Source organism: Panulirus ornatus, chromosome 56 (genome assembly GCF_036320965.1).
Source record: "Panulirus ornatus isolate Po-2019 chromosome 56, ASM3632096v1, whole genome shotgun sequence".
NCBI lineage: Eukaryota > Metazoa > Arthropoda > Malacostraca > Decapoda > Palinuridae > Panulirus > Panulirus ornatus.
In genome coordinates this window covers 1,262,138-1,289,785 of record NC_092279.1, presented here as the reverse complement: position 1 = coordinate 1,289,785, position 27,648 = coordinate 1,262,138, and the positions used below count along the sequence as shown (strand labels likewise).

At 39.8% G+C, this 27,648-nt stretch overlaps 1 protein-coding gene across 1 annotated transcript in view; it reads left to right on the top strand.

Moving 5' to 3' along the window:
- Positions 1 to 27,648, top strand: part of DNAlig1 (DNA ligase 1) — a 92,028-nt gene that overhangs the window by 8,731 nt on the left and 55,649 nt on the right. The window contains exons 3-7 of the mRNA XM_071693608.1: positions 5,491 to 5,595; positions 17,171 to 17,832; positions 19,879 to 20,199; positions 24,219 to 24,597; positions 26,113 to 26,285. Coding sequence (XP_071549709.1) covers positions 5,491 to 5,595; positions 17,171 to 17,832; positions 19,879 to 20,199; positions 24,219 to 24,597; positions 26,113 to 26,285 — 1,640 coding nt within the window. The remainder of the gene's footprint in view (positions 1 to 5,490; positions 5,596 to 17,170; positions 17,833 to 19,878; positions 20,200 to 24,218; positions 24,598 to 26,112; positions 26,286 to 27,648) is intronic.

The window sequence follows — 27,648 nt, the reverse complement described above, 5'->3', positions numbered from 1 at the left end:
CAGACATCCCTCCAGTTGCACCCCTCAGCACCTTAACATCCAAAAGTCTCTCTTTCGCGCGCCTATCAATTAACATGTAATCCAATAACGCTCTCTGGCCATCTCTCCTACTTACATATGTATACTTATGTATATCTCGGTTTTTAAACCAGATATTCCCAATCACCAGTCCTTTTTCAGCACATAAATCTACAAGCTCTTCACCATTTCCATTTACAACACTGAACACCCCATGTATACCAATTATTCCCTCAACTGCCACATTACTCACCTTTGCACTGAAATCACCCATCACTATAACCTGGTCTTGTGCATCAAAACCACTAACACACTCATTCAACTGCTCCCAAAACACTTGCCTCTCATGATCTTTCTTCTCATGCCCAGGTGCATATGCACCAGTAATCACCCATCTCTCTCCATCAACTTTCAGTTTTACCCATATCAATCTAGAATTTACTTTCTTACACTCTATCACATACTCCCACAACTCCTGTTTCAGGAGTAGTGCTACTCCTTCCCTCGCTCTTGTCCTCTCACTAACCCCTGACTTTACTCCCAAGACATTCCCAAACCACTCTTCCCCTTTACCCTTGAGCTTCATTTCACTCAGAGCCAAAACATCCAGGTTCCTTTCCTCAACCATACTGCCTATCTCTCCTTTTTTTCCTCATCTTGGTTACATCCACACACATTTAGACACCCCAATCTGAGCCTTCGAGGAGGTTGAGCACTCCCCACGTGACTCCTTCTTCTGTTTCCCCTTTTAGAAAGTTAAAATATAAAGAGGGGAGGGTTTCTGGCCCCCCCACTCCCGTCCCCTTTAGTCGCCTTCTACGACACGTGAGGAATGCACTCCTCTGACCCAGTTAGCTATCATTTCTTTCGGTCTCACTATCATGTGAACCACTGGCATTCTGTCCATAAATATATAGTCTCTCCTTGTCATTTGTAACACTTGACAACACTTAACTCACACAGCTTATTCTTCATAACTTTAAGAGTTTCTTGAGGTGAGCACCATGAGCTAGCCCTGCCTTTTGGCAAAATGGTTGTAGTAGTAGTTAGAAATAATAGTTAGGTACATTTAGGCAGGAGCAGTAGGTTGAAGTAGTAGTAGGCATGAGCATTAGATAGAAGTAGTCATTAGGAACATTAGGTAGGAGCCTTTGCAAACACTGCGCTAGACTTGCCTTCTGACAATTGCCTGTTAAGGGTGAGACACTAAAGGCTAAGAAGTGGCTTTGGAGTTCTGTAGCTGTGGAGACTGTTGCCATGGCCACCTCTTTGAAAGAGTTCCAACTGGGACAGGTGTCATAAAAATATAGATATATAGATGATTTGATTGAGTAAGTAATAATAGGGTAAGAGAGAGAGGTTTGGTAATAGGAGCAGTATGGTTGAGAGAGCTGAAGAGGTTTGATAATAAGAGGAGTATGGTTGAGAGAGCTGAAGAGTGTGTTCTGAAATGGTTTGGGCATATGTATTTGTGCATATATGTATATATGTGTGTGTAAAAGTGGATTGGTCTTGTCTGTTTCCTGGCAATGCCTCGCTGATGCAGGAAACGGCATTCAAGTATGATCATGATAATAGTTAATAGTATAGTATTCCTGAAGGTGTTGTGTAGATTCAAGGCTTGGGTTCTAGATGAAGAAGTACAGGAGAGGGTAAATGGGCTAGAAATGAAATGTTTGGACATAGTACGTGGTGTGAGGAGAATTTATTTAGAAGCAATAGTAGGTATTAGGTAGTTGTTGGTAGGCAGTCAGTGACTAGGTAGGTACATTGCCAGTGCTACCTGTCTGGATATTGGGAGGGTTAGTGACATCTGCATAGCGAGCCAGCACTGTATTGGTTGTCAAGTTGCACTCCTCTGACCCAGTTAGCTATCATTTCTTTCTGTCTCACTATCATGTGAACCACTTGCATTCTGTCCATAAATATATAGTCTCTCCTTGTCATTTGTAACACTTGACAACACTTAACTCACACAGCTTATTCTTCATAACTTTAAGAGTTTCTGAGGTGAGCACTATGAGCTAGCCCTGCCTTTTGGCAAAATGGTTGTAGTAGTAGTTAGAAGTAATAGTTAGGTACATTTAGGCAGGAGCATTAGGTTGAAGCACTAGGTAGTAGTAGTAGGTATGAGCATTAGATAGAAGTAGTCATTAGGAACTTTAGGTAGGAGCCTTTGCAGACACTGCGCTAGACTTGCCTTCTGCCAATTGCCTGTTAAGGGTGAGACACTTAAGGCTAAGAAGTGGCTTTGGAGTTCTGTAGCTGTGGAGACTGTTGCCATGGCCACCCCTTTGAAAGAGTTCCAATTGGGACAGGTGTCAGAAATATAGATATATAGATGATTTGATTAAGTAATAAGAGGGTAAGAGAGAGAGGTTTGGTAATAGGAGCAGTATGGTTGAGAGAGCTGAAGAGGTTTGATAATAAGAGGAGTATGGTTGAGAGAGCTGAAGAGGGTGTTCTGAAATGGTTTGGGCATATGGAGAGGGTGAATGAGGAGAGTTTGACAAAGAGGATATCTGTGTCAGAAGTGTAGGAGACACAGAAAAGGGGAAGACCAATTTGGAGATAGATGGATGGAATGAAAAAGGTTTTGGGTGCTTGGTGCCTGAACATGCAGAAAGGTGTAAGGCATGCATAGGATAGTGCAGTATATTATGCTAAAGGTGACAGGCTTTCAGTGAACTGAGTCAGGGTGTATGAATGGTCAGGAAAACCATGTAAAAGTCTTTAGGGATTGTCCTTGGTAGGGGCTCTGGTTTCAGCTAATTTTAATGACAGCTAGATAATGGATGTGAGCAAATGAAGCCATTTCTTCATCTGTTCCTGGCACTTCCAAGTTAATGTAGGAAATGTTGAACTTATTTGAAAAAGGTATTATAATAGTAATAATAATAATGATAATGATAATAATAGGAGAAAAAAATACTTCCCACGTATTCCATGGATGTCATAAAAGGCGACTAAAAGGGGAGGGAATCCTCCCCTCCTGTTTTTTATTTTCGAGAAGAAGGAACGGAGAAGGGGGTCAAGTGAGGATATTTCCTGTAAGGCTCAGTCCTCTGTTAACGCTACCTTGCTAATGCAGGAAATGGCGAGTATGTATAAAAAGAAAAAAATGTGTGATAATAGTAATGATAATAGTAAATTATATGGGAGGGTATTGATTGAGAGGGTGAAGGCATGTACAGAGCATCAGATTGGGGAAGAGCAGTGTGGTTTCAGAAGTGGTAGAGGATGTGTGGATCAGGTGTTTGCTTTGAAGAATGTATGTGAGAAATACTTAGAAAAGCAAATGGATTTGTATGTAGCATTTATGGATCTGGAGAAGGCATATGATAGAGTTGATAGAGATGCTCTGTGGAAGGTATTAAGAATATATGGTGTGGGAGGCAAGTTGTTAGAAGCAGTGAAAAGTTTTTATCGAGGATGTAAGGCATGTGTACGTGTAGGAAGAGAGGAAAGTGATTGGTTCTCAGTGAATGTAGGTTTGCGGCAGGGGTGTGTGATGTCTCCATGGTTGTTTAATTTGTTTATGGATGGGGTTGTTAGGGAGGTAAATGCAAGAGTTTTGGAAAGAGGGGCAAGTATGAAGTCTGTTGGGGATGAGAGAGCTTGGGAAGTGAGTCAGTTGTTGTTCGCTGATGATACAGCGCTGGTGGCGGATTCATGTGAGAAACTGCAGAAGCTGGTGACGGAGTTTGGTAAAGTGTGTGGAAGAAGAAAGTTAAGAGTGAATGTCAATAAGAGCAAGGTTATTAGGTACAGTAGGGTTGAGGGTCAAGTCAATTGGGAGGTGAGTTTGAATGGTGAGAGGCTGGAGGAAGTGAAGTGTTTTAGATATCTGGGAGTGGATCTGTCAGCGGATGGAACCATGGAAGCGGAAGTGGATCATAGGGTGGGGGAGGGGGCGAAAATTTTGGGAGCCTTGAAAAATGTGTGGAAGTCGAGAACATTATCCCGGAAAGCAAAAATGGGTATGTTTGAAGGAATAGTGGTTCCAACAATGTTGTATGGTTGCGAGGCGTGGGCTATGGATAGAGTTGTGCGCAGGAGGATGGATGTGCTGGAAATGAGATGTTTGAGGACAATGTGTGGTGTGAGGTGGTTTGATCGAGTAAGTAACGTAAGGGTAAGAGGGATGTGTGGAAATAAAAAGAGCGTGGTTGAGAGAGCAGAAGAGGGTGTTTTGAAGTGGTTTGGGCACATGGAGAGAATGAGTGAGGAAAGATTGACCAAGAGGATATATGTGTCGGAGGTGGAGGGAACGAGGAGAAGAGGGAGACCAAATTGGAGGTGGAAAGATGGAGTGAAAAGGATTTTGTGTGATCGGGGCCTGAACATGCAGGAGGGTGAAAGGAGGGCAAGGAATAGAGTGAATTGGAGCGATGTGGTATACAGGGGTTGACGTGCTGTCAGTGGATTGAATCAAGGCATGTGAAGCGTCTGGGGTAAACCATGGAAAGCTGTGTAGGTATGTATATTGCGTGTGTGGACGTGTGTATGTACATGTGTATGGGGGGGGTTGGGCCATTTTTTTCGTCTGTTTCCTTGCGCTACCTCGCAAACGCGGGAGACAGCGACAAAGTATAAAAAAAAAAAAAAAAAAATAGTAATGATATTGATAATTGTTAAAATGTTGAACAGGTATGAAAAAGATATGATAATGGTGATGATAATGATATCAATATTGACTTTGGAAACTGCGATCAAGTATGAAAATAAATGAATTATAAGATTGCTGATGGGGTGTTTCAGGACAATATGTAGTGTGGGGTGGTTTGATTGAGTATGTAATGAGAGGGTTAGAGAGGTGTGTGTGTGTGTGTGTGTGTGGTAATGAAAAGAGTTTGATTAAAAGAGCTGAAATGGTTTAGACATATGGAGAGAATGATTGAGGAAAGATTGACGAAGATATATGTGTCAGAAGTGGAAATAACAAGAACAGGAAGCCCAAATTGGAGATGGAAGGATGGAATAAAAAGGTTTTGAGCAGTCGTGGCCTATAAATGCAGAAGGGTGAAAAGCATGCACGGGATATAGTGAATTGGAATGATGTGGTATACTGGGGTCAGTGTGCTGTTAGTGGACTGAACCAGGGCATGTGAGGCATCTGAGGTAAACCATGGAAAGTTCTGTGGGGCTTGGTTCTAGATAGAGAGCTATGGTTGTGGTGAAATGCTCATGATGGCTAGAGAATAGAAGTGAGTGGGTGTGGCCTTTCTTCGTCTGTGTCTGGCTTTACCTTGATAGTATGGGAAATGGCAATCAAACAGGAGAAAAGAACATTAATGATGCTAGTAGTAGTAACATTATTGTGTCTCAGCTCGTGTTTATTTCATGTTATGACTGTCTCTGCTGAATGATATTCCAAGTTTTATTTATGTGATTCAGTGATTGGCCCTACCAGTTGATATCCCCTTATTGTAGAATGAGTTACTGATGTCTTAAATTTTCTCACCTTCGCAGCAAAGATTCTGCTAACCTAGATGATTCTCCTGTCAAAAGATCCAAGCATCATAAAACAAGGGTAATTGAGAGTGACAGTGAGGAAGAACAGGAGCCATCTACTAGGTATGTATGCTTTGGTCTAATCTGGAAAATGTATAGAAAAAGACATTAGAATAGCGAGGAATAAGAATAGGGAAAAGGAGATTGGTGATAAGTTTGTTTTTAACGTGAACATGTTCATGATTTTTCTTTTGTTTTGTCAAATTTAATGTTAAGGAAGGGATATAGAATAGTAGAATATATGATTTTGGATTGGACTGGAAAGTTTTTGTTGGAATACTATACTCAACTACCTCATTAATGCGGGAGACAGTGACAAAGTATAATAAAAAAATGAAATTATTTTTCCTCGTGTACAGTATTTAAAGTTATCCTGTTCCACTCCCATTTAATTCAGAAAGCATTTTTCTTTGTTACAAAACTTTTTCTGCATTAGGGAAATTAGTGTATTTTTTTTACAGGTTTTTGTATTTATGTTGTAAAGTGCTATAGGGTTGATATTTGATCTTTCCTTTTTTAACAGTTTCAATTTAGTATCATAGAAATTTGATTTTTGCTGGTAGAAAGGTGGTAAGATTTTTTATTTGGTTATTATTTTTTTTTTATTATACTTTGTCGCTGTCTCCCGCGTTTGCGAGGTAGCGCAAGGAAACAGACGAAAGAAATGGCCCAACCCCCCCCCCCCATACACATGTATATACATACGTCCACACACGCAAATATACATACCTACACAGCTTTCCATGGTTTACCCCAGACACTTCACATGCCCTGATTCAATCCACTGACAGCACGTCAACCCCGGTATACCACATCGCTCCAATTCACTCTATTCCTTGCCCTCCTTTCACCCTCCTGCATGTTCAGGCCCCGATCACACAAAATCTTTTTCACTCCATCTTTCCACCTCCAATTTGGTCTCCCTCTTCTCCTTGTTCCCTCCACCTCCGACACATATATCCTCTTGGTCAATCTTTCCTCACTCATCCTCTCCATGTGCCCAAACCACTTCAAAACACCCTCTTCTGCTCTCTCAACCACGCTCTTTTTATTTCCACACATCTCTCTTACCCTTACGTTACTCACTCGATCAAACCACCTCACACCACACATTGTCCTCAAACATCTCATTTCCAGCACATCCATCCTCCTGCGCACAACTCTATCCATAGCCCACGCCTCGCAACCATACAACATTGTTGGAACCACTATTCCTTCAAACATACCCATTTTTGCTTTCCGAGATAATGTTCTCGACTTCCACACATTCTTCAAGGCCCCCAGATTTTCGCCCCCTCCCCCACCCTATGATCCACTTCCGCTTCCATGGTTCCATCCGCTGCCAGATCCACTCCCTGATATCTAAAACACTTCACTTCCTCCAGTTTTTCTCCATTCAAACTCACCTCCCAATTGACTTGACCCTCAACCCTACTGTACCTAATAACCTTGCTCTTATTCACATTTACTCTTAACTTTCTTCTTCCACACACTTTACCAAACTCAGTCACCAGCTTCTGCAGTTTCTCACATGAATCAGCCACCAGCGCTGTATCATCAGCGAACAACAACTGACTCACTTCCCAAGCTCTCTCATCCCCAACAGACTTCATACTTGCCCCTCTTTCCAAAACTCTTGCATTTACCTCCCTAACAACCCCATCCATAAACAAATTAAACAACCATGGAGACATCACACACCCCTGCCGCAAACCTACATTCACTGAGAACCAATCACTTTCCTCTCTTCCTACACGTACACATGCCTTACATCCTCGATAAAAACTTTTCACTGCTTCTAACAACTTTCCTCCCACACCATATAGTCTTAATACCTTCCACAGAGCATCTCTATCAACTCTATCATATGCCTTCTCCAGATCCATAAATGCTACATACAAATCCATTTGCTTTTCTAAGTATTTCTCACATACATTCTTCAAAGCAAACACCTGATCCACACATCCTCTACCACTTCTGAAACCACACTGCTCTTCCCCAATCTGATGCTCTGTACATGCCTTCACCCTCTCAATCAATACCCTCCCATATAATTTACCAGGAATACTCAACAAACTTATACCTCTGTAATTTGAGCACTCACTCTTATCCCCTTTGCCTTTGTACAATGGCACTATGCACGCATTCCGCCAATCCTCAGGCACCTCACCATGAGTCATACATACATTAAATAACTTTACCAACCAGTCAACAATACAGTCACCCCCTTTTTTAATAAATTCCACTGCAATACCATCCAAACCTGCTGCCTTGCCGGCTTTCATCTTCCGCAAAGCTTTCACTACCTCTTCTCTGTTTACCAAATCATTTTCCCTAACCCTCTCACTTTGCACACCACCTCGACCAAAACACCCTATATCTGCCACTCTATCATCAAACACATTCAACAAACCTTCAAAATACTCACTCCATCTCCTTCTCACATCACCACTACTTGTTATCACCTCCCCACTTGCGCCCTTCACCGAAGTTCCCATTTGCTCCCTTGTCTTACGCACTTTATTTACCTCCTTCCAGAACATCTTTTTATTCTCCCTAAAATTTAATGATACTCTCTCACCCCAACTCTCATTTGCCCTTTTTTTCACCTCTTGCACCTTTCTCTTGACCTCCTGTCTCTTTCTTTTATACATCTCCCACTCAATTGCATTTTTTCCCTGCAAAAATCGTCCAAATGCCTCTCTCTTCTCTTTCACTAATACTCTTACTTCTTCATCCCACCACTCACTACCCTTTCTAATCAACCCACCTCCCACTCTTCTCATGCCACAAGCATCTTTTGCGCAATCCATCACTGATTCCCTAAATACATCCCATTCCTCCCCCACTCCCCTTACTTCCATTGTTCTCACCTTTTTCCATTCTGTACTCAGTCTCTCCTGGTACTTCCTCACACAAGTCTCCTTCTCAAGCTCACTTACTCTCACCACCCTCTTCACCCCAACATTCACTCTTCTTTTCTGAAAACCCATACAAATCTTCACCTTAGCCTCCACAAGATAATGATCAGACATCCCTCCAGTTGCACCTCTCAGCACATTAACAACCAAAAGTCTCTCTTTCGCACGCCTGTCAATTAACACGTAATCCAATAACGCTCTCTGGCCATCTCTCCTACTTACATAAGTATACTTATGTATATCTCGCTTTTTAAACCAGGTATTCCCAATCATCAGTCCTTTTTCAGCACATAAATCTACAAGCTCTTCACCATTTCCATTTACAACACTGAACACCCCATGTATACCAATTATTCCCTCAACTGCCACATTACTCACCTTTGCATTCAAATCACCCATCACTATGACCCGGTCTCGTGCATCAAAACCACTAACACACTCATTCAGCTGCTCCCAAAACACTTGCCTCTCTTGATCTTTCTTCTCATGCCCAGGTGCATATGCACCAATAATCACCCACCTCTCTCCATCAACTTTCAGTTTTACCCATATTAATCGAGAATTTACTTTCTTACACTCTATCACATACTCCCACAACTCCTGTTTCAGGAGTAGTGCTACTCCTTCCCTTGCTCTTGTCCTCTCACTAACCCCTGACTTTACTCCCCAGACATTCCCAAACCACTCTTCCCCTTTACCCTTGAGCTTCGTTTCACTCAAAGCCAAAACATCCAGGTTCCTTTCCTCAAACATACTACCTATCTCTCCTTTTTTCACATCTTGGTTACATCCACACACATTTAGGCACCCCACTCTGAGCCTTCGAGGAGGATGAGCACTCCCCACGTGACTCCTTCTTCTGTTTCCCATTTTAGAAAGTTAATACAAGGAGGGGAGGATTTCTGGCCCCCCCGCTCCCGTCCCCTCTAGTCGCTTTCTACGACACGCGAGGAATACGTGGGAAGTATTCTTTCACCCCTATCCCCAGGGATAATATACATATATATATACATACACACATACACACACATACACATACATACGCACATATACACACACACACACATACATATATATACATATGAAAAATGTAAGAAACAATTTAGAAAACTGAAACTTCTAGCTTGAAATGAATGAAAAAAAAAAAAAAGAATGTCACATAATGGTTCAACCTCTGGCTATGGAAAAAAGGAAATGTATAATTTATTTACACAAACGTCAATAGCAGTTCTCATCAATTTAACCACTGTATCAATAAGCTTCAATGTCTAAGCTACATTTTTCTCCAATTTCACTATTTTTATTTGGTATTTATACAATTATCCCAGAGGTAGGAGACAAAGAATTCTACCTCCGTGTTCCCCACATTTTATAGAAGGCGACTAAAGGGGGCAGGAGCGGGGAGTTGGAAACCCTCCCCTTCGTGTATTTCAATTTCTAGATGATAAAACAGAGGGAGTCAGATGGGGAGAGGCAAGTGTTTTGGGGGCAGCTGAGTGAGCGTGTCAGCAGTTTTGGGGCTAGTGACTGGATTACTGATGAGTGATTTAAATGTGAAGGTAAGTAATGAGGCAGTCAAGGGTATGATTGGTGCTCTTGGGGTATTCATTGTTATAAATGGAAATGGTGAAGAGCTTGGGGAGTTGTGTGCTGGAAATAGACTGGTGATTGAGAATACCTGGTTTATCAAGAGAGATATACAAAAATATATGTATGTGAGTAGGAGAGATGGTCAACAGGCTTTACTAGAATCCATATTAATTGTTAGGCGTGTTAAAGAGACTCTTTTTGGATGTAAATGTGCTGAGAGGGGCAGGTGGTGGGATGTTTGATCACTATCTTGTGGAGGCGAAGGTGAAGATTTATGAGTTCACATGAGACAGACAGACAACAGGAGGCCTGATTGGCCCACGACTAGGTTGTCTGAAAATGAGAAGTTTAACTTTACAGAAAAATGCAGTTCTGCTCAGCAGTTTTTTAAGCTATCACTGACTCCCCACTGCTGCACATTAACCTTCTAGTATCCCCATTACCTCTGTTGTTTATACAGCTTATTTCTGGCATTTTTCTCAAGAGTATACCTGAATTTATAAGATATTTGTCTAAACAACTTTTGAAGATATATAAAGTATTAGCATTCATCATGTCTAATAGTAACTTATTCCAGTGCTCAACACACCTGGAGGAAAAGAAGTTTTTTCCCAGGTCCGTATACGTCCTTTTAGCTTTGAGTTTTATTCCATTTTTCCTGATAACTGTATTTTCTAGTATTCTGTAAAGATGTTCATGATTTACTTCAAACTTGTTCAGAATTTTGAACGTTTGGAATAAGTTGCCGTGAAGTCTTCATTTTTAAGGGAGAAGAGATCCAATCATTTTAGCCTCTCTTCATATGCCATATTTCTAATGGATGTGATCAATTTTGTTGTGCATTTTTGTATTTGCTCTAGTTTTTCTTTTTTCATAGTTTGGCGACCAAAACTGCACTACATGTTCAAGGTGTGGTCTTACTAGAGAATTATAAAGTGTGAGAATTGTTTCTTGTGTCATGTAATCCATGTTCCTGCTATGAAACCTAACATTGGGTTGCCTATTTTACTTGCTGCTTGACACTGTCCAGTGTACTTCAGATTCTTGCTAATGATAACTCCAAGGTCCTTTTTTCATTTACTTTAGTTTGAAGGTTTCTGAATAGTTTGTAGTCGTAATGTATATTGTCTCCAAAGTGCATAACTTTATGCTTGTCTACAGTGAACTTCATTTACCATCTGTCTGATCACTCCACTATTAAGTTAAGATCTCTTTGAATCATTTTGCAGTTCTGCCTGTTTACAGCTTTAACTCCTGGTTTAGTATTGTCAGGAAATTTGGAGATCTTAGATATGAAACTGAGTTCTAGGTAATTAACGTTTATCATGAAAAGAATTGGGCCTAGGACCTACCCTTGTGGCACACAACTTGTTATGTCTGGCCAATCTGAGGCTTCGCTGTTTAATACTACACGCTGCTTTCTTCTGGTAAGCCAGTCTCTGATCCATGTACAGAGTTCTTCACCAATTCTGTGTGCTTTGAGTTTATATAAAAGTCTCCTGTGAGGCACTTTATCGAAAGCCTTGTGAGGATATAGATATCCTACTTCAGACAGTACTTTTTCATTCCAGTTCTGATGAATATCAAAAAAATATCTAGCAAATTTGTCAGGCTGGATTTTTTATTGCTGAAACTGTGTTGGTTGTCCAATATGATTTTGTAATATACTCATATGTAAACATATGTATTTAGTAGTGGATGGGACTTTTTTTGTCTCTTTCCTGGCACTACATTGCTAATGAGGAAGCAGTGAAGTACAGGTTGAGTATCCCTAATCTGAAAATTTGAATTGCTCCAAAATCTGAAACTTTTTGAATGGTGACATGATGTTACAAGTGGAAAATTCCACACCTGACCTCAATTGGCCATGTTGGGCTCTGACACTCTGTCATCGCCAGTTTGTTACAAACCATCTTCACCGCCAGACCTATGTGCATTACTCTGTGTTTTTTGCTTATTCTCTGCTGTGTGAATAAGTGTAAGAAAATGATTGCTTATCAGTAACATAAATTCAGTCTGGAAAGATGATGCCAAACAACTACAGATTGTCCACATGGGCAGCTGATGTTGTGACACCTTAGCTTTCTGATGGTTCAGTGTTATACAAACTTTGTTTCATGTGCAAAATTATTAAGAATATTGTATACATAACCTTCAGGCTATGTGTATGAGTTGTATATGAAACATAAATGTATTTTGTGTTTAGACTTGGGTCCTGTCCACAAGATATCTCATTATCTATTATCCATCATGACAAGTGTGGAAAACAGGATGGTATGGAAAAGAATGGGTTAGAGCTGAGGCACACCTCAACGTTTCGACCGTTCAGTGGTCTTCCTCAAGAGTTACTGATTACTGAGTTACATAGGGTGGGACCATATTCCCCAGCAAGTGATGGTCACCCGGTCAGACACCTTGGCATGTTGCTCTCTGATTGGATCGCTTGTCCTGCTGCCTCCACTCGTTCACAGCAATCTTTTCTGCCTGACGTGACCTGGAGATGAACCCAGACCTTGTGTTAATGTTGTTCTTAATCCCTTCCTCTAGGTAAGCTCTTACACTATCACTGAACGGTTAGTCACCTGCCTGTAGTTGCCTTAGCATTGACTGTTTAGTGATAGTGTGAGAATTTACCCAGAGGAAAGGATTAAGAACATCATTAACACAAGGTGTGGGTTCATCCGCTGGTCATGTCAGGCAGTGGAGATCACTGTGAACGAGTGGAGGTAGCAGGATAAGCGATCCAATCAGAGAGCGACACTCCAAGGCATCCTACTGGATGACCGTCACTTGCTGGGGAGTATGGTCCCATTGAATGCTGGAATCAGTATCTCCCGAGGAAGACCATTGAAGAGTCGAATTGTTGAGGTATATCCAGCTCTAACCTGTCTGTTTCCATACCGTCCTGTTTTCCACATATCTCATTATGTATGTGCAAATATTCCAAAATCTGAAAAAAAATCCAAAATCCGAAACACTTCCTGTCCCAGGAATTGTAGATGAGGGATACTCGACCTGTATAATGAAATGAATGATATTATACATTTCATGCCCCACAATAGTTACAAAATTTTTGTTAATGCAATTGATAGATCTAATTTTTTAAGAAGCACCAGGGTGTGTTTAAATGTCTTCAGGTCCCTATTTTGGTGCATCATTCCTCATACTCTGAGTCTGTTGAGCAGCTCTTGAAATTGCTTCCATACTGTTATTGAAAGTTTCTGTACTCTGTGTTATGGACATACTCTTTTGTTTAGCAGTGTCTTGTACTTTTGCTTTTCATTTGTTTCTCGCTCTTTCTTCTTGTTACTTACTGAATTTTTATGTGTGTATGTTTGTATGTGTACATGTACATGTGTGTTTGCATGCACACATTTCTGTTGGTGTCTGCCTGTACACTTTTCACAGATTGATGATAGAAACCACGTGGTCATTCAGCATCTGTGTAGAAAGGTCTCTTATTGTTTGGACTATACATACTTTTCAGAAACCCTTGATCATTTGAATAGAATACAGATAAAATATGAGGCTGGTCTTTTATCAGATTTCTTCATTTCATGCTACTTCAACATCTGATATTGCTGACATGGCAGAATGGTTTCTGATTGGCATATGTTTAATGAATTTTGTTTGAAGCCACTGAGCTCATTAAACCCAAATTCAATCGTTTAATTTTTTTCTGTTGATCTGATATCCAATATGACTATCACAACATATCATGTGTTAAGATTAGATGAAAATTAAAAAAAAATGTTAGGCACAACAGAGCCAGTTGATCTGGAAACTGATAGGATTGATCAGTAGATGGTCCTTTATTGATGTCCTAATTTTATGGCAATCTAACATCTGTGATGGCTATTGGAAAGCAGAATTGTGTCTGATTCAGTCAAAACTTTACAGAAAGGATTTCATGGATGGTCCTCTGTCAAGTTCCCTCATTCTGTGCTGATGTTACATCTGATTTGGTCATCACAGCTCATCATATCTTCTGATTAGCTGAATTATGTTTTTTGAAGAGACAACTGGACTAACTGATCAGAAAGTTATTAGGAATGATCAAATGTTGTTTTAATGTTGATTGCAAATCAGAAATGGCTATTATGAACCATCATTGGCCTTGAAGCTTCCAAAACAGCACATGTTCCTGCCCTCAGAACTAAGAAGTAGATGAAACCTGTAAACTTTCTTTGATAGGTCATTTATAACCAGTTGAGTGATACAGGCTTGCCTGAGCCTCTGGTGTTCAAACATAGTAATCATAGTAATCATCATGTAATTCTATTACTGGAATGTGATGAGATTTCTGTGCTGACAAAAATGTAAGCAGATGAAGATTTTGGAAGAAAGTTTGAAAAACTTTAGGAAAATAAGAAATTGTTCTGGAGGGAGGTGAAAAAGGAAATAGCTGGAAGTAAGAATGGAAATTTTAATGTAAGAAGTAAGGAAGGGGAGTTGTTGAATCAAAAGTAGGAAGTGAAAGGAAGATGGAAGGAATGTTTTGAAGGACTGATAAGTATGGAAGATGAGGCAGCAGTTGTTACATGCATGGGTGTGGAGGATAAATGGAAGAAGTTACAAGGCAAGGGCCTATAACAAAAAGGGATGTAAGAATTGCGATAATAAGGCTGAAGATAGGAAAGGCAGTGGAGTGGATGGGATTATGGCTGAAATGCTGAAGTATGAAGGAGAAAGTGCAATAGTAGATGCATCTGATATATAGTTTGGCATGGAAAGAAAAAGTTGTGCATGAGGATTGGATAGAAGCTATAATTGTTTATTCAAAGGAAAATGTGCTAGTGATATATTTAGCAATTATAGGGGAATAAGTCTGTTAAGTATATCAGGAAAAGTGTACGCAAGATTGTTGTTTGAAAGAGTGATGGAAGTGACTGAATGAGAATTGAGGAGCAAGGGGGTTTTAGGAAAGGTAGGGGATGTGTGGGTCAGATTTTTGTGGTAATGATGATTTTGGAAAAATATTATCGAAAGGTAAGAAGTTACTTGCAGCTTATATGGATATGTAGAAAGTGTATGACAGAGTCAAGTGGAATGCTTTGTGGGATGTGTTAAGATATGTGGGATAGGGGTACATCTGTTGGATGATATGAAAGCCCTCTATAGAGAAGCAAATGTTGGTATAATAGTGGATGGAGAGTAGAGCGAAAGTTTTGGTATGCATTAAGTGTGATGCAGGGCTGTGTGATGTCACTGTGGCTTCTTTTGAAATATATATAGATGGAGTGATAAGAGATGAAAGCAAAGCCAGCAAAAGGGGGTGCAGAGATGGAATGTGGTGAGGTATGTTGGTTAATGGCAAGCCTGTTTGCAGATGATAGTGCTTTTTTGCTGAGAGTGAAGAGGAGTTGCAGAAGGTTGTAACAGTGTTGTATGATGTGTGTAAGCATAGGCAATTGAGGGTAAATGCAAGTAAAGATAACATAATGGTGTTTGAAATTCAACATATTGAAAGTATAGGTTTTGCAGTACCATATTGAGTGAAAGAAGAAAGTGTACTAAACTGTGTTTTAGATTGGGGGCGAAAGGCTGCAAGAGGTGAGAGAATTTAAGTATTTAGGAGCTGTCTTGGGTAAGTGTGATGATATGGAAAGAGAAACAAGGGAGATTATTGTACAGGGTAGAAGAATCACTGCATCCCTATTAAAGTAATGAAAGCTGGAGGTGTAAATGTGGAAGTGAAGAGAGAATAAAGGGACAGCATAGTCCTCCCAACCCTGACCTATGCAGCCAAAACATGGACATGAAATGAGCCACAGAGGACAAGATTCCAGACTGGAAATGAGCTATTTGAGAGGAGCATATGGTATGATTAGATGGAATGAAGAAGGAAATGATAGAGTGTATGAGAGATGTGGTATGGTAGGGAATGAATTGTGGAGTGGTAGAGTTGGTGACATGATACTTTGAGGTGGTTTTCACATGTGGAAAGAATGCAGGACTGGGAGTTTACAAGGAGAGTATATGTTAATACAGTTAAAGAGGTTGGTGTGAGAGGAAGACAACCTGTGACAGGGAAATAGAGTGGAAGAATACTGGAGGGAGCAAGATTGTGGAAGAATGTGAGGAGTGGTGTAAGTGAGGGTGGTATGCAAGGACAGTGATCTGTGAAGACTCTTTTGCTGCAGCCGCCCACTTGACGCAAGTTCCTGAAGGGAATGGGCATCAGAGATATAGATACATAGATAATTGGTGAAATGTCTGTTTCTTTAGAGGTGTTATCATGTGCATGTTTTCATTTATCGTGCTTTCCATAGAAGTAGTATCATGTGCATGTTTTCATTTATCGTGCTTTCCTTACAAGTAGTATCATGAGCATGTTTTCATTTATTGTGCTTTCCATTCATGCTTCAGTTATACGCTACACTCTACTCCTTGATTTAGCCACCCCCCTAAAAATTTGTTGGAAATGTTATATTGATTTTTTTATATGAAAAAATTCAGAGAAAGAGAGAAGTTTACTGTAGCCAGAAAAATTTAGATGTTTACCGGGGTTGACGTGCTGTCAATGGATTGAATCAGGGCATGTGAAGCGTCTGGGGTAAACCATGGAAAGTTGTGTGGGGCCTGGATGTGGAAAGGGAGCTGTGGTTTCGGGCATTATTGCATGACAGCTAGAGACTGAGTGTGAACGAATGGGGCCTTTGTTGTCTTTTCCTAGCGCTACCTTGCACACATGAGGGGGGAGGGGGATGGTATTCCATGTGTGGCGAGGTGGCGATGGGAGTGAATAAAGGCAGACAGTGTGAATTGTGTGCATGGGTATATATGTATGTGTCTGTGTGTGTATATATATGTGTACATTGAGATGTATAGGTATGTATATTTGCGTGTGTGGACGTGTATGTATATACATGTGTATGGGGGTGGGTTGGGCCATTTCTTTCGTCTGTTTCCTTGCGTTACCTCGCAAACGCGGGAGACAGCGACAAAGCAAAATAGATAATAAATAAACCAAGAACTTGGGTAAACTAGTTAATGTCTTTGTTTCTCAGATGTTTTAAGAATTTGGTAAAAACTGACATTATTATCCCATTGTGTTACATTAGGATGTATTTTTACAGTGTTTAGTAATATACATTTTACTAGAAGACAAATTTTGTCTTTTTCAGTTCCCATAAATCTGATGAAGAAAAAGAAAATAAAAAAAGAAATAGTCCACTTAAGAACACATGTAAAGAAGAGAAAGAGAAAGATCATGACATGAAGCAGGCTGCTCCTGACAAGAAGAATTTAGATACTAAAGCAAAACAAAAAGGTAGTAACAAAAAGAATGAAACAAAGAAGCCAGGAAAAAAAACAACTGTAAAAAAGAGCATTAAAAAGCAAAAAGATGAATCAGGAAAGCAAAAGAAGAGTCCATCATCAAAGAATGGTAAGAGAAAAGATGCAGGTGAAGATGAAAATGATAATGATGTGAAAAAAGAACCTGAGAAATCAGATGAAGATAGACTAGAGGATGAAAACCAGGATACAGAGGACGAGAATGATAAAGTAGCCAATATGGAAGTGAAATCTTGTACAGAAGAAGAGAAAATGGAGACAGAAGAGGAAGGAGAATTGGTCCACACTGATGTGGATGAAGACCAAGAGGAAAATGCAGTGAAGAAAGATGACTCAGTAGAGGAAGATAATGCAGAGCCAGCAAAATGTGGAGAATCAAGTCCAGGACCATCAAAATCCTCTGCCTTCACTACACCAGAGAAATCAGCCTTATCTTCAGAAGGTTCTCCAGGTTTCACACCTGAGACAGTTCCACCTTTGAGGAAGACAGGTAATCTAATTAAGATTGAAATATCTTCAAGACTTATAGTTTATTTTTCAGGTTTATTTATGTAGTTTCTCATATGGGTAGCACGTTTCCTACATTGAAGAGAGGGTTGCTTTCCTTTGCCAGCCTGTGGGATTGGTCTAAGGGACTTCAGTTCTGCAGGATCAAAACCCACGAAAGGAACTCATTGTATGTAGCTCTTTGAAGGAGTTAATGATAATTAAGAGATAGGTTGAGAAACAGTAGCTCAATTTCCTTAGGTGGGAAGCTGTATATATATCTTTAGGGTGTTTTGACCAGCATACAATTGTATGATGAACACATTTAAAAAGAGATGAATGTATTTCATGAGGATAGTTTGTACTCTGCATCCCTGTAGAATTCTCCCAAAGGTGTGCAGATATTGTACTATGTGGATCATGGATCCTTTTTCATAAGGCATGTGTTAACACTCATCCTCTTCCACGAACAGAAGGACTGTTGATAATTGTAGGTAAAAAGGTTAGATAGATGTATTGTGTACAAAAGAAAAAAGATGTAAAGTCTAGCTCATTAAGTTATTTTTAATGAAACATTGGTTCTCAGTGAATGTAGGTTTGCGGCAGGGGTGTGTGATGTCTCCATGGTTGTTTAATTTGTTTATGGATGGGGTTGTTAGGGAGGTGAATGCAAGAGTTTTGGAAAGAGGGGCAAGTATGAAGTCTGTTGTGGATGAGAGAGCTTGGGAAGTGAGTCAGTTGTTGTTCGCTGATGATACAGCGCTGGTGGCTGATTCATGTGAGAAACTGCAGAAGCTGGTGACTGAGTTTGGTAAAGTGTGTGAAAGAAGAAAGTTAAGAGTAAATGTGAATAAGAGCAAGGTTATTAGGTACAGTAGGGTTGAGGGTCAAGTCAATTAGGAGGTAAGTTTGAATGGAGAAAAACTAGAGGAAGTAAAGTGTTTTAGATATCTGGGAGTGGATCTGGCAGCGGATGGAACCATGGAAGCGGAAGTGGATCATAGGGTGGGGGAGGGGGCGAAAATCCTGGGAGCCTTGAAGAATGTGTGGAAGTTGAGAACATTATCTCAGAAAGCAAAAATGGGTATGTTTGAAGGAATAGTGGTTCCAACAATTTTGTATGGTTGCGAGGCGTGGGCTGTGGATAGAGTTGTGCGCAGGAGGGTGGATGTGCTGGAAATGAGATGTTTGAGGACAATGTGTGGTGTGAGGTGGTTTGATCGAGTAAGTAACGTAAGGGTAAGAGAGATATGTGGAAATAAAAAGAGCGTGGTTGAGAGAGCAGAAGAGGGTGTTTTGAAATGGTTTGGGCACATGGAGAGAATGAGTGAGGAAAGATTGACTAAGAGGATATATGTGTCGGAGGTGGAGGGAACGAGGAGAAGTGGGAGACCAAATCGGAGGTGGAAAGATGGAGTGAAAAAGATTTTGTGTGATCGGGGCCTGAACATGCAGGAGGGTGAAAGGAGGGCAAGGAATAGAGTGAATTGGATCGATGTGGTATACCGGGGTTGACGTGCTGTCAGTGGATTGAATCAGGGCATGTGAGGCGTCTGGGGTAAACCATGGAAAGCTATTTAAGTATGTATATTTGCGTGTGTGGACGTGTATGTATATACATGTGTATGGGGGTGGGTTGGGCCATTTCTTTTGTCTGTTTCCTTGCGCTACCTCACAAACACGGGAGACAGCGGCAAAAAAAAAAAACTAGGATGAGTAGTTTTGACTCTGAAGACAATACTGCATATGAAAATGAGCACTAGCTTAAAACTTATGTCAGGTGGTAGTATTTAAGCAGATGTTGAGGGATTCATGTACTAGCTTGCCAGTACAAAAGCTCAAGTTCCTATATATCTCCCTCCATAGTCTAAATAAGGAAGTTGCAGTCCCTTCATTTATCCCTAAGTTCACTCCAGCTTCACTAGGAAAGCCTGTTTTGGTGGCGAGTTTCTTTTACATTTAATGTCATACAGGTATTTTCCATGACAGGAATGTATTGGACATGTTCTTAGGGTAAATAATTTTTTTTTTTTTTTTGCTGTCTTTTCAGCTAGGAAACAAATGAAACGGAAGAGTGATTGCTTAGAGAACAAGCAAAGACATATGATAAAGAAGTTGAAAGAAGAGAAAGAGACCATCAATGTATCAGACGAAGAAAACAATGGAAGTGTTGACTTGAAATCAGACCTGGAAAATGAAGAGACAAACTCTTTAGAAAATGATGACAGCAAAACAACCATAAAGAAGGATGAAGTAGGAATGGAGATAGACAGCTCTGAAGAAGGTGATGTAGAAGACAAGTGTCAGAGCCACAGTAAAGAGAAGATAGTACAAGGCAGGCCCAAGCCAACAGCTATATCCAGCTTTTTCTGTAAGGTTTATTTCCTAAATGGTATTATATAACGTTTGCATTCTCACAACCCTCATTCTCTTCTTTCACCCTCAGATTCATCATTATATCAAGTCCAGTACAGTTTGAATTACTGCTGAGCAGCCTTACATTTAAAAGATATGAGGTTTTGTGTATCTATTCGATTGATGAGTATTTTTGCTTTAGTACAGGTACATTACTAAAAATATAGACATCAGAATTCTGGAAACTTTAAAAATGTAGAAAATCGTATTTTAACCTTTCCATCTAAAGGCCAAAAAAGATCAGTAAAGTGGGAGGAAGGGGAATTGTTTTAGATACTTGGGAGTGGACTTGGCAGTATATGGACCCTTTTTTTTTTATTGAAGGCTCTAGTCACGGACAAAAGTCCACATAAAGGCCGGGCCCTAATTGAAATATAGTGAGAATTATGAAACAGAAAAAGAAAAAACAAGGGAAAGTATTTATGAATTTTGGAGGAAGTGAAAGACCTGTCTTTTGAAATGTGCCAGGTCATAGATATTGGGAAAGACATAAGAAGGTAGAGAGTTCTGAAGCTTTGACATATAGGGAAAGAAGTAGGTATCAAAACGGCCCACCAGTGAGTTGCCAATGGCCACAATAATCATGTGATGCAGCAGCTTGCCGGATATTGCTTGGTCTAGCTGGTGATGGGGTACAGAAGCAGCCAGCTCTTGGGAGGGAAAACCTAAGTAATACCTATAGAAGAGGGAAAGTGAACAATGTTGCATTTCAGGTCAAGGGAATCAAGTTTGAAAGTTAGCGTAGGACAGCTTATAAGTTGGATTGCTTTCTACTCAACTCTGTGAAGTAAGCATATGGAGCTATAACCATCCCAAATGTGAGAGCAAAACTCCATACAAGGACAAATCAGTCCCTTGTATAAACAGAAAAACTGTTCAGAAGAGAAGTTTCGGCATCTAAACAGGACACCCAGTTTCTTAGAGGTGGTCTTAGCTATTCCCATGGAAGAGGAAGTGAGTCAGGGTAAATGAGAGGGTCAGAAGTGCTTGGAACATTGAAGAATGTTTGGAAAGAGAGATCGTTATTTGGGAGAACAAAAATTGATATGTTTGAATTATAATAGTCCCAACAATATCATATGGATGCAAGGCATGGGCTATAAATGAAGTTGTGTAGAGGAGGGTGGATGTGTTGGAAATGAAATGCTTAAGGACAGTATGTGGTATCAAGAGTGTTAGTGATGTCTGTTTAGTGAGCCAGCACTTTAATAGTTGTCATGGTGCACTCTTCTGACCCAGGTAGCTGTCTTTTCTTTCTGCCTCACTAACATAGATTGCTGGCATTCTGTCCACAAACATACAATCTTCCCTTGTCATGTGTAACCCTTGACAACACTTAACTCACACACTTCATTCTTCAAAACTAGATTTTCCTGCGGTTAGCACTATGCGCTAGCCTTGCCTTTTAGCAGAATGGTTGGAGCAGTGGTTTGAAGTAGTAGGTAGGGACATTTAGGCAAAAGCATTAGGTAGAAGTAGTGGGTATGAGCATGAGATAGAACTTGAGGAAGGAGCCTCTGAAAACACTGCACTAGAGTTGCCCTCTGCCAGTGGCCTGTTAGGGGTGAGGTGCTTTGGGCTGGAAAGCAGCACTGGAATTCTTTCGCTATGGAGACTCTGTTGCCATGGCCACCCCTTTGAGGGAGTTCCCATTGGGACAGGCATCAGAGATATAGATGGATAGATAGATAGATAGATGATTTGATTAAGTAATAAGAGGGTAAGAGAGAGATGTAATAAAAAGATATGTGGTTGAGAAAGTAAATGAGCATTTGCTTAAATGGTTGGACATGTGAAGAGAAAGAGTGAGGGAAGGCTAATAAAGAGAATATATATGTCAGAAGTGGAGGGAACAAGGAGAATGGGGAGACCAAATTGGAGATGGAAAGATAAAGTGAAAAGATTCTGAATGATTGGAGCTGGAACATGTAGGAGGTGAAAGATGAGCACAGGATAAAGTAAATTGGAGCAGTATGGTATACAGGGGTCAATGTGATGTCAGTAGACAGAACCAAGGCATTTGAAGCATAGAGGATAAACCATGGAAAGGTCTGTGGGGCCTGGTTATGGAGAGGGAGCTGTTGTTTTGATGCATTGCACATGACATCTAGAGGATATGGGCAAATGCAGCCTTTCTTCATCTGTTCCTAGTGCTACCTCACTAAAGCAGGAAGTGGCAATCAAATATAAAGATTATTTTTAGCATTCCTATTCAGTTTACTCACATTGTGGTGTGTGCATATACATAGTAAGAGAAAATGAGGGATGTATTCTTATGGTATTGTAATAGTCCAAGCCAAACTTACTTGAAGCACAGTAAGTTCGATTTTGATTTATGTATTCCTTTATAATACTCAGAAATCCCAAAGAATAGAAGATCCAGCAATACAGAAATCCAGAAGAATAAAAGATCCAGCAATACACATTTCCTAAGCTTTCTGAATTTTTGATGTACCTTTGCTCATGTTTGCTGCATGTGAAATTATCTTACTATCCCTCTCCAGTGTGTGCTCTCTCACTCTGTTTTAGTAGGTTTGTGCTTGCAGTTCCCATCATTGTGTCCAAAACCATCATTGTTCCAAACTGTTTTCTGTAATTAAACCCCCCATTGTTCTATCAACATCTTTTTTCTGTTGTTCCTATCATACCTCTTCCACATTTATTAGTTTTACCGTATAACTGCACATTACACATGACAGCCAAAGACTGAGTGTGAATGAATGTGGCCTTTGTTGTCTTTTCCTAGCGCTACCTCGTGCGTGCGCGGGGACGTGCGTGCCATTTCATGTGTGGCATGGCAACTGGAATGGATGAAGGCTGTAAGAATGAATATGTACATATGTATATATGTATAGGTATGTATATGTGCATGTGTGGTTGTGTATGTATATATATGTGTATGTGGGTGGGTTGGGCCATTCTTTCGTCTGTTTCCTTGTGCTACCTTGCTAACACGGGAGACAGCGACAAAGTATGATAAATAAAGATAAATATCTGTATAACTGTAAGATGTGTTATCTTTTTCAGTTTATAGCATTTGTTAATATTATTTCTTTTCTTTTTTTTTTTTTGCTTTGTCGCTGTCTCCCGCGTTTGCGAGGTAGCGCAAGGAAACAGACGAAAGAAATGGCCCAACCCACCCCCATACACATGTATATACATACGTCCACACACGCAAATATACATACCTACACAGCTTTCCATGGTTTACCCCAGACGCTTCACATGCCCTGATTCAATCCACTGACAGCACGTCAACCCCGGTATACCACATCGATCCAATTCACTCTATTCCTTGCCCTCCTTTCACCCTCCTGCATGTTCAGGCCCTGATCACACAAAATCTTTTTCACTCCATCTTTCCACCTCCAATTTGGTCTCCCACTTCTCCTCGTTCCCTCCACCTCCGACACATATATCCTCTTGGTCAATCTTTCCTCACTCATTCTCTCCATGTGCCCAAACCATTTCAAAACACCCTCTTCTGCTCTCTCAACCACGCTCTTTTTATTTCCACACATCTCTCTTACCCTTACGTTACTTACTCGATCAAACCACCTCACACCACTCATTGTCCTCAGACATCTCATTTCCAGCACATCCATCCTCCTGCGCACAACTCTATCCATAGCCCACGCCTCGCAACCATACGACATTGTTGGAACCACTATTCCTTCAAACATACCCATTTTTGCTTTCCGAGATAATGTTCTCGACTTCCACACATTCTTCAAGGCTCCCAGAATTTTCGCCCCCTCCCCCACCCTATGATCCACTTCTGCTTCCATGGTTCCATCCGCTGCCAGATCCACTCCCAGATATCTAAAACACTTTACTTCCTCCAGTTTTTCTCCATTCAAACTTACCTCCCAATATTATATGACTTAGTATCTGTTTGGATGGCCTTCACAACAGTTTATATCAGTTTGTAGGGTGCATTTGAATATCTTGATCGCAATACATTCATCTTTACAGCTCCTAGAACTTCAGCTAAAAAGTCACCAGCCTCCAAATCTCCCAAAGATGAGAATGTGTCATCTTTCAAGAAATCTTCCAATGCCACTAAAAAAGGGAAAAAAAATAGCCCATGCTCATCCTCTAAGGGTGATGTGACTGACAAAGATGAATCAGAAGAAAATAACTCCTCTCCCCAGAAGAAAGATACTTCTCAAAAAGATGAAGGGTCTCCAAACAAAGGAATGCCAACCAAACTTTCTGATGCAGTGAAAAAGAAACCACTAATAAATCCGTTTTCCAAAACTTCTGGAGCTGTCAAAGCTTCTGGTGCTGATTATGACCCTGCTAAGGATAACTATCATCCAGTTGAGGATGCCTTTTGGGGCAGATCAGAAAGGTAAGATTTCTCTATATTTGAATATATCTCTTCTTCAATTTGCTGTAGAAGGTTCCAGCAGTTAGTCCTGTGCAAGCTTTTCTTGATACATTAGGAAAATTTGAAAATTCAGCAGCTCTACATAAGAAAGCTGATTATCTGCTTCCTCTGTATCTACTCTTTTGATAGTGTCAGCCAGGTTTATGGTAATTAGATAGCAAAGCAAGCTTTGATTGCTTCATACTTCCCATTCAATTGATGGTTTTGTCAACTGACACAGATCTTGAAATATGTTGAAATTTATTTTGTCGTACTATCCAAGAAGTATAATTTTCTGCAGTACTCTGGTTAAGAGTAACTTTGCAAGATCTTTAAAACCAGAGTATTAATGTGCAGCAGTGTCTGTAGGCCTACACATGAAGAGCACCTTTAAATTTAGTATCTTGCTAGAGCTAGACCTTCTCCAAGATGGTTTGTCACAATGTTCTTGAGAACACTGAATAGTTACATTATCCATTTGGGGAATGGTGAACTCCAGAACATTATTATTGAAATTTATATGTCTCTTTTCAAGGATAGGTGTATTTATGCTATAAGTAGTGTATCCTACCAATTACTAAGTCAGGGAGACTTGGATATGCTATCTTTGTGTCTTAGAAATGACTCAGTATGGGATACTTTCTGGATGAGGTGTCCTTATTCATTGTGCATGGATTCTTATTATATTACAGTGATGTGAAGTGCTGTAAAATGAACTCTGTATCCTATCTGGTTCTTAGGCTATATACATTTAATGGAAGTATTTGGTAAATTTAGTTGAAAGATAAGTTTTCCATTTTCATGTGTTGGTAGCACCACGTGCTGCTGATATAAGTTAGTCTTTGGATTTAAGTGAACAAGGTATTTGCATGATTTTACCCCCATGAACAGTTTAGCAATGTATAGGGGGTTCGAAAATTCAAAATCACAGGAATAATTCACTGTTTACTGGTAGTTTAGTACACTTTAAAATTACGTCATGAACTTGCATACTTATATCCAGACTCATGGGTACGCAAGTTCATATCATACATTTTGAACATTTGTTGAACTAAAGGTCTGTTGTGAAGTATGTCTGTGATTCTGGACTTTTAAAACATGTTTTTTTAATCTACTGTGGAGCTGCCGAGTATTGCACTGAAACAATTTACAAATGAAAAGTTTAGTGGCAGTGAATGAGTGAATTTATCAGTTATGAAATACTTTAAAACAGTTACCAGTTAATTTGTGATGGAATTCTGATATGTTTAAAGTAACTGGCATACAAAATTCTATAGTGACAGAGTTAAGGGCATTTTAGAATAATTGGTGTACTGTAGATTAAGAAAAATGAGGTCATGAGATATTTTTGTTGGTGATCACATTATGCTTCAAAATGAAGCACTTTTTTGGTAGTTGTTTACAATTTGATTTTACATAATCATGATATTGTTTTTGATAAATTTTTTCTTATCATAGTTCTTTGCTATCCCCTTAAATTCTTACCTGATATTACAGAGTACCTTACCTTGCTTTGGCAAAAACAATGGAACATATTGAGAAAACTAGTGGCCGGTTGAAGACCATCAAGATTCTGGCTAATTTCTTTCGTTCAGTGATAATTTTATCACCTAGTGACCTTTTGCAGTGTGTATACCTATGTCTCAACAAAGTTGCACCAGCGTATGAAGGTATTCTTATCAATTTATTTTATTTTCCAGTTGATTCTTATGTTTTATTGTCTAATATATATTCATGTCTCATATTAAACCCTCTTGCTGTTTACTTCCATTGTTTCGTTTCTTCCTCATTATGTCTCTGTTTGTCCATCCTTATGAACTTAATGTCTTAAGCATGCAAATAAATGTCCTGGTGCATCCTGAAAAATGGATGTTTTCTAAGTAAAGGGAAAACAAAGTTCTCTTCTGAAATGGAAGAGCATCATGTGAAAATAAAAAGAGAGAAGCAAGTGATATGCATTAACTTTTCCTTGCAAAAATGAAATCTTCTTGTGGGAATGTATTGCTAAGATGTGTGTAAGTGCTACACAGACTGGTGTTGACATGTCTTGACCTTCACCACCTGGTTTGTATAATGTTTTGATACACTTGGTTTGTTTTTTTACCATCCAAATAGATTTTTATCAGCAAATTGATTATTAAATGTATTGCTAGACTCTTCATGCTACAGGGGAAATAACAGTTGATGCTATCCACTTTTAGCAGTCTCGTGTAACTTCCTCCTCACACCATGACAAGCGTTATGGAAGAAATCTTGCATATTTGTTGTATATGAAAGCCTCAGTGATCTAATACTTCCACCAAAAATTAGCTGAGATTCCAAGGTTGTTGAAAAAGCATGGATCATAGATCTGTATGAAGTACCATTCAACAGGCAGCGTAAGTCTATGTCAGGTCTGGTTAAAGGGTTCAGGTGGATCAGTCACTTATAGCCTCACAGCTCATTCCCACTTACCAGTGTGTGTCAGGTGTAAGAAGTGAAATTTTACTTACTAATGTACTTCTTGATTATTCACATAATATTTTGTGTTGATCAGTAGATGAGATCCACTCGCACTTCTACTTTTGCACACAAAAGAGCCTCCTCTGAGCTCAATCAATAGTCATTTGAAATACTCTTAGTCTTCAGCGGTTCACTCACTGAATGAACTCCTGGATTAAGATTTTTCTCTTTTGTGAGGACCATCACATATATTATTTTAGATCTTTATCAGTTTCTCATCTAGAATATGACCTCTCTGATTGCAGTGTTATATAAGTGCCTTCATTCTTGTACCTTTCTAGAGTCATCTGTTACCCAACCCCCATATGCCCATTTTTTCAGCCCTTGAGCTTTCCTCTTGACCTCCTTCCTGTTTCATTTGCATATCTCCCAATCACTTGCACTCCTTCCCTGTAAACATTTCTCTTCTTCACCAGCAACTTTACTTCATATCATGAGTAATTGAAGAAAATTGTTGAGGAAGGTTACAAACCTCAACCAGTGTTTATTGTGGAAAAGAATGCATGCCACATACATGAGAAAAAAAAAAAA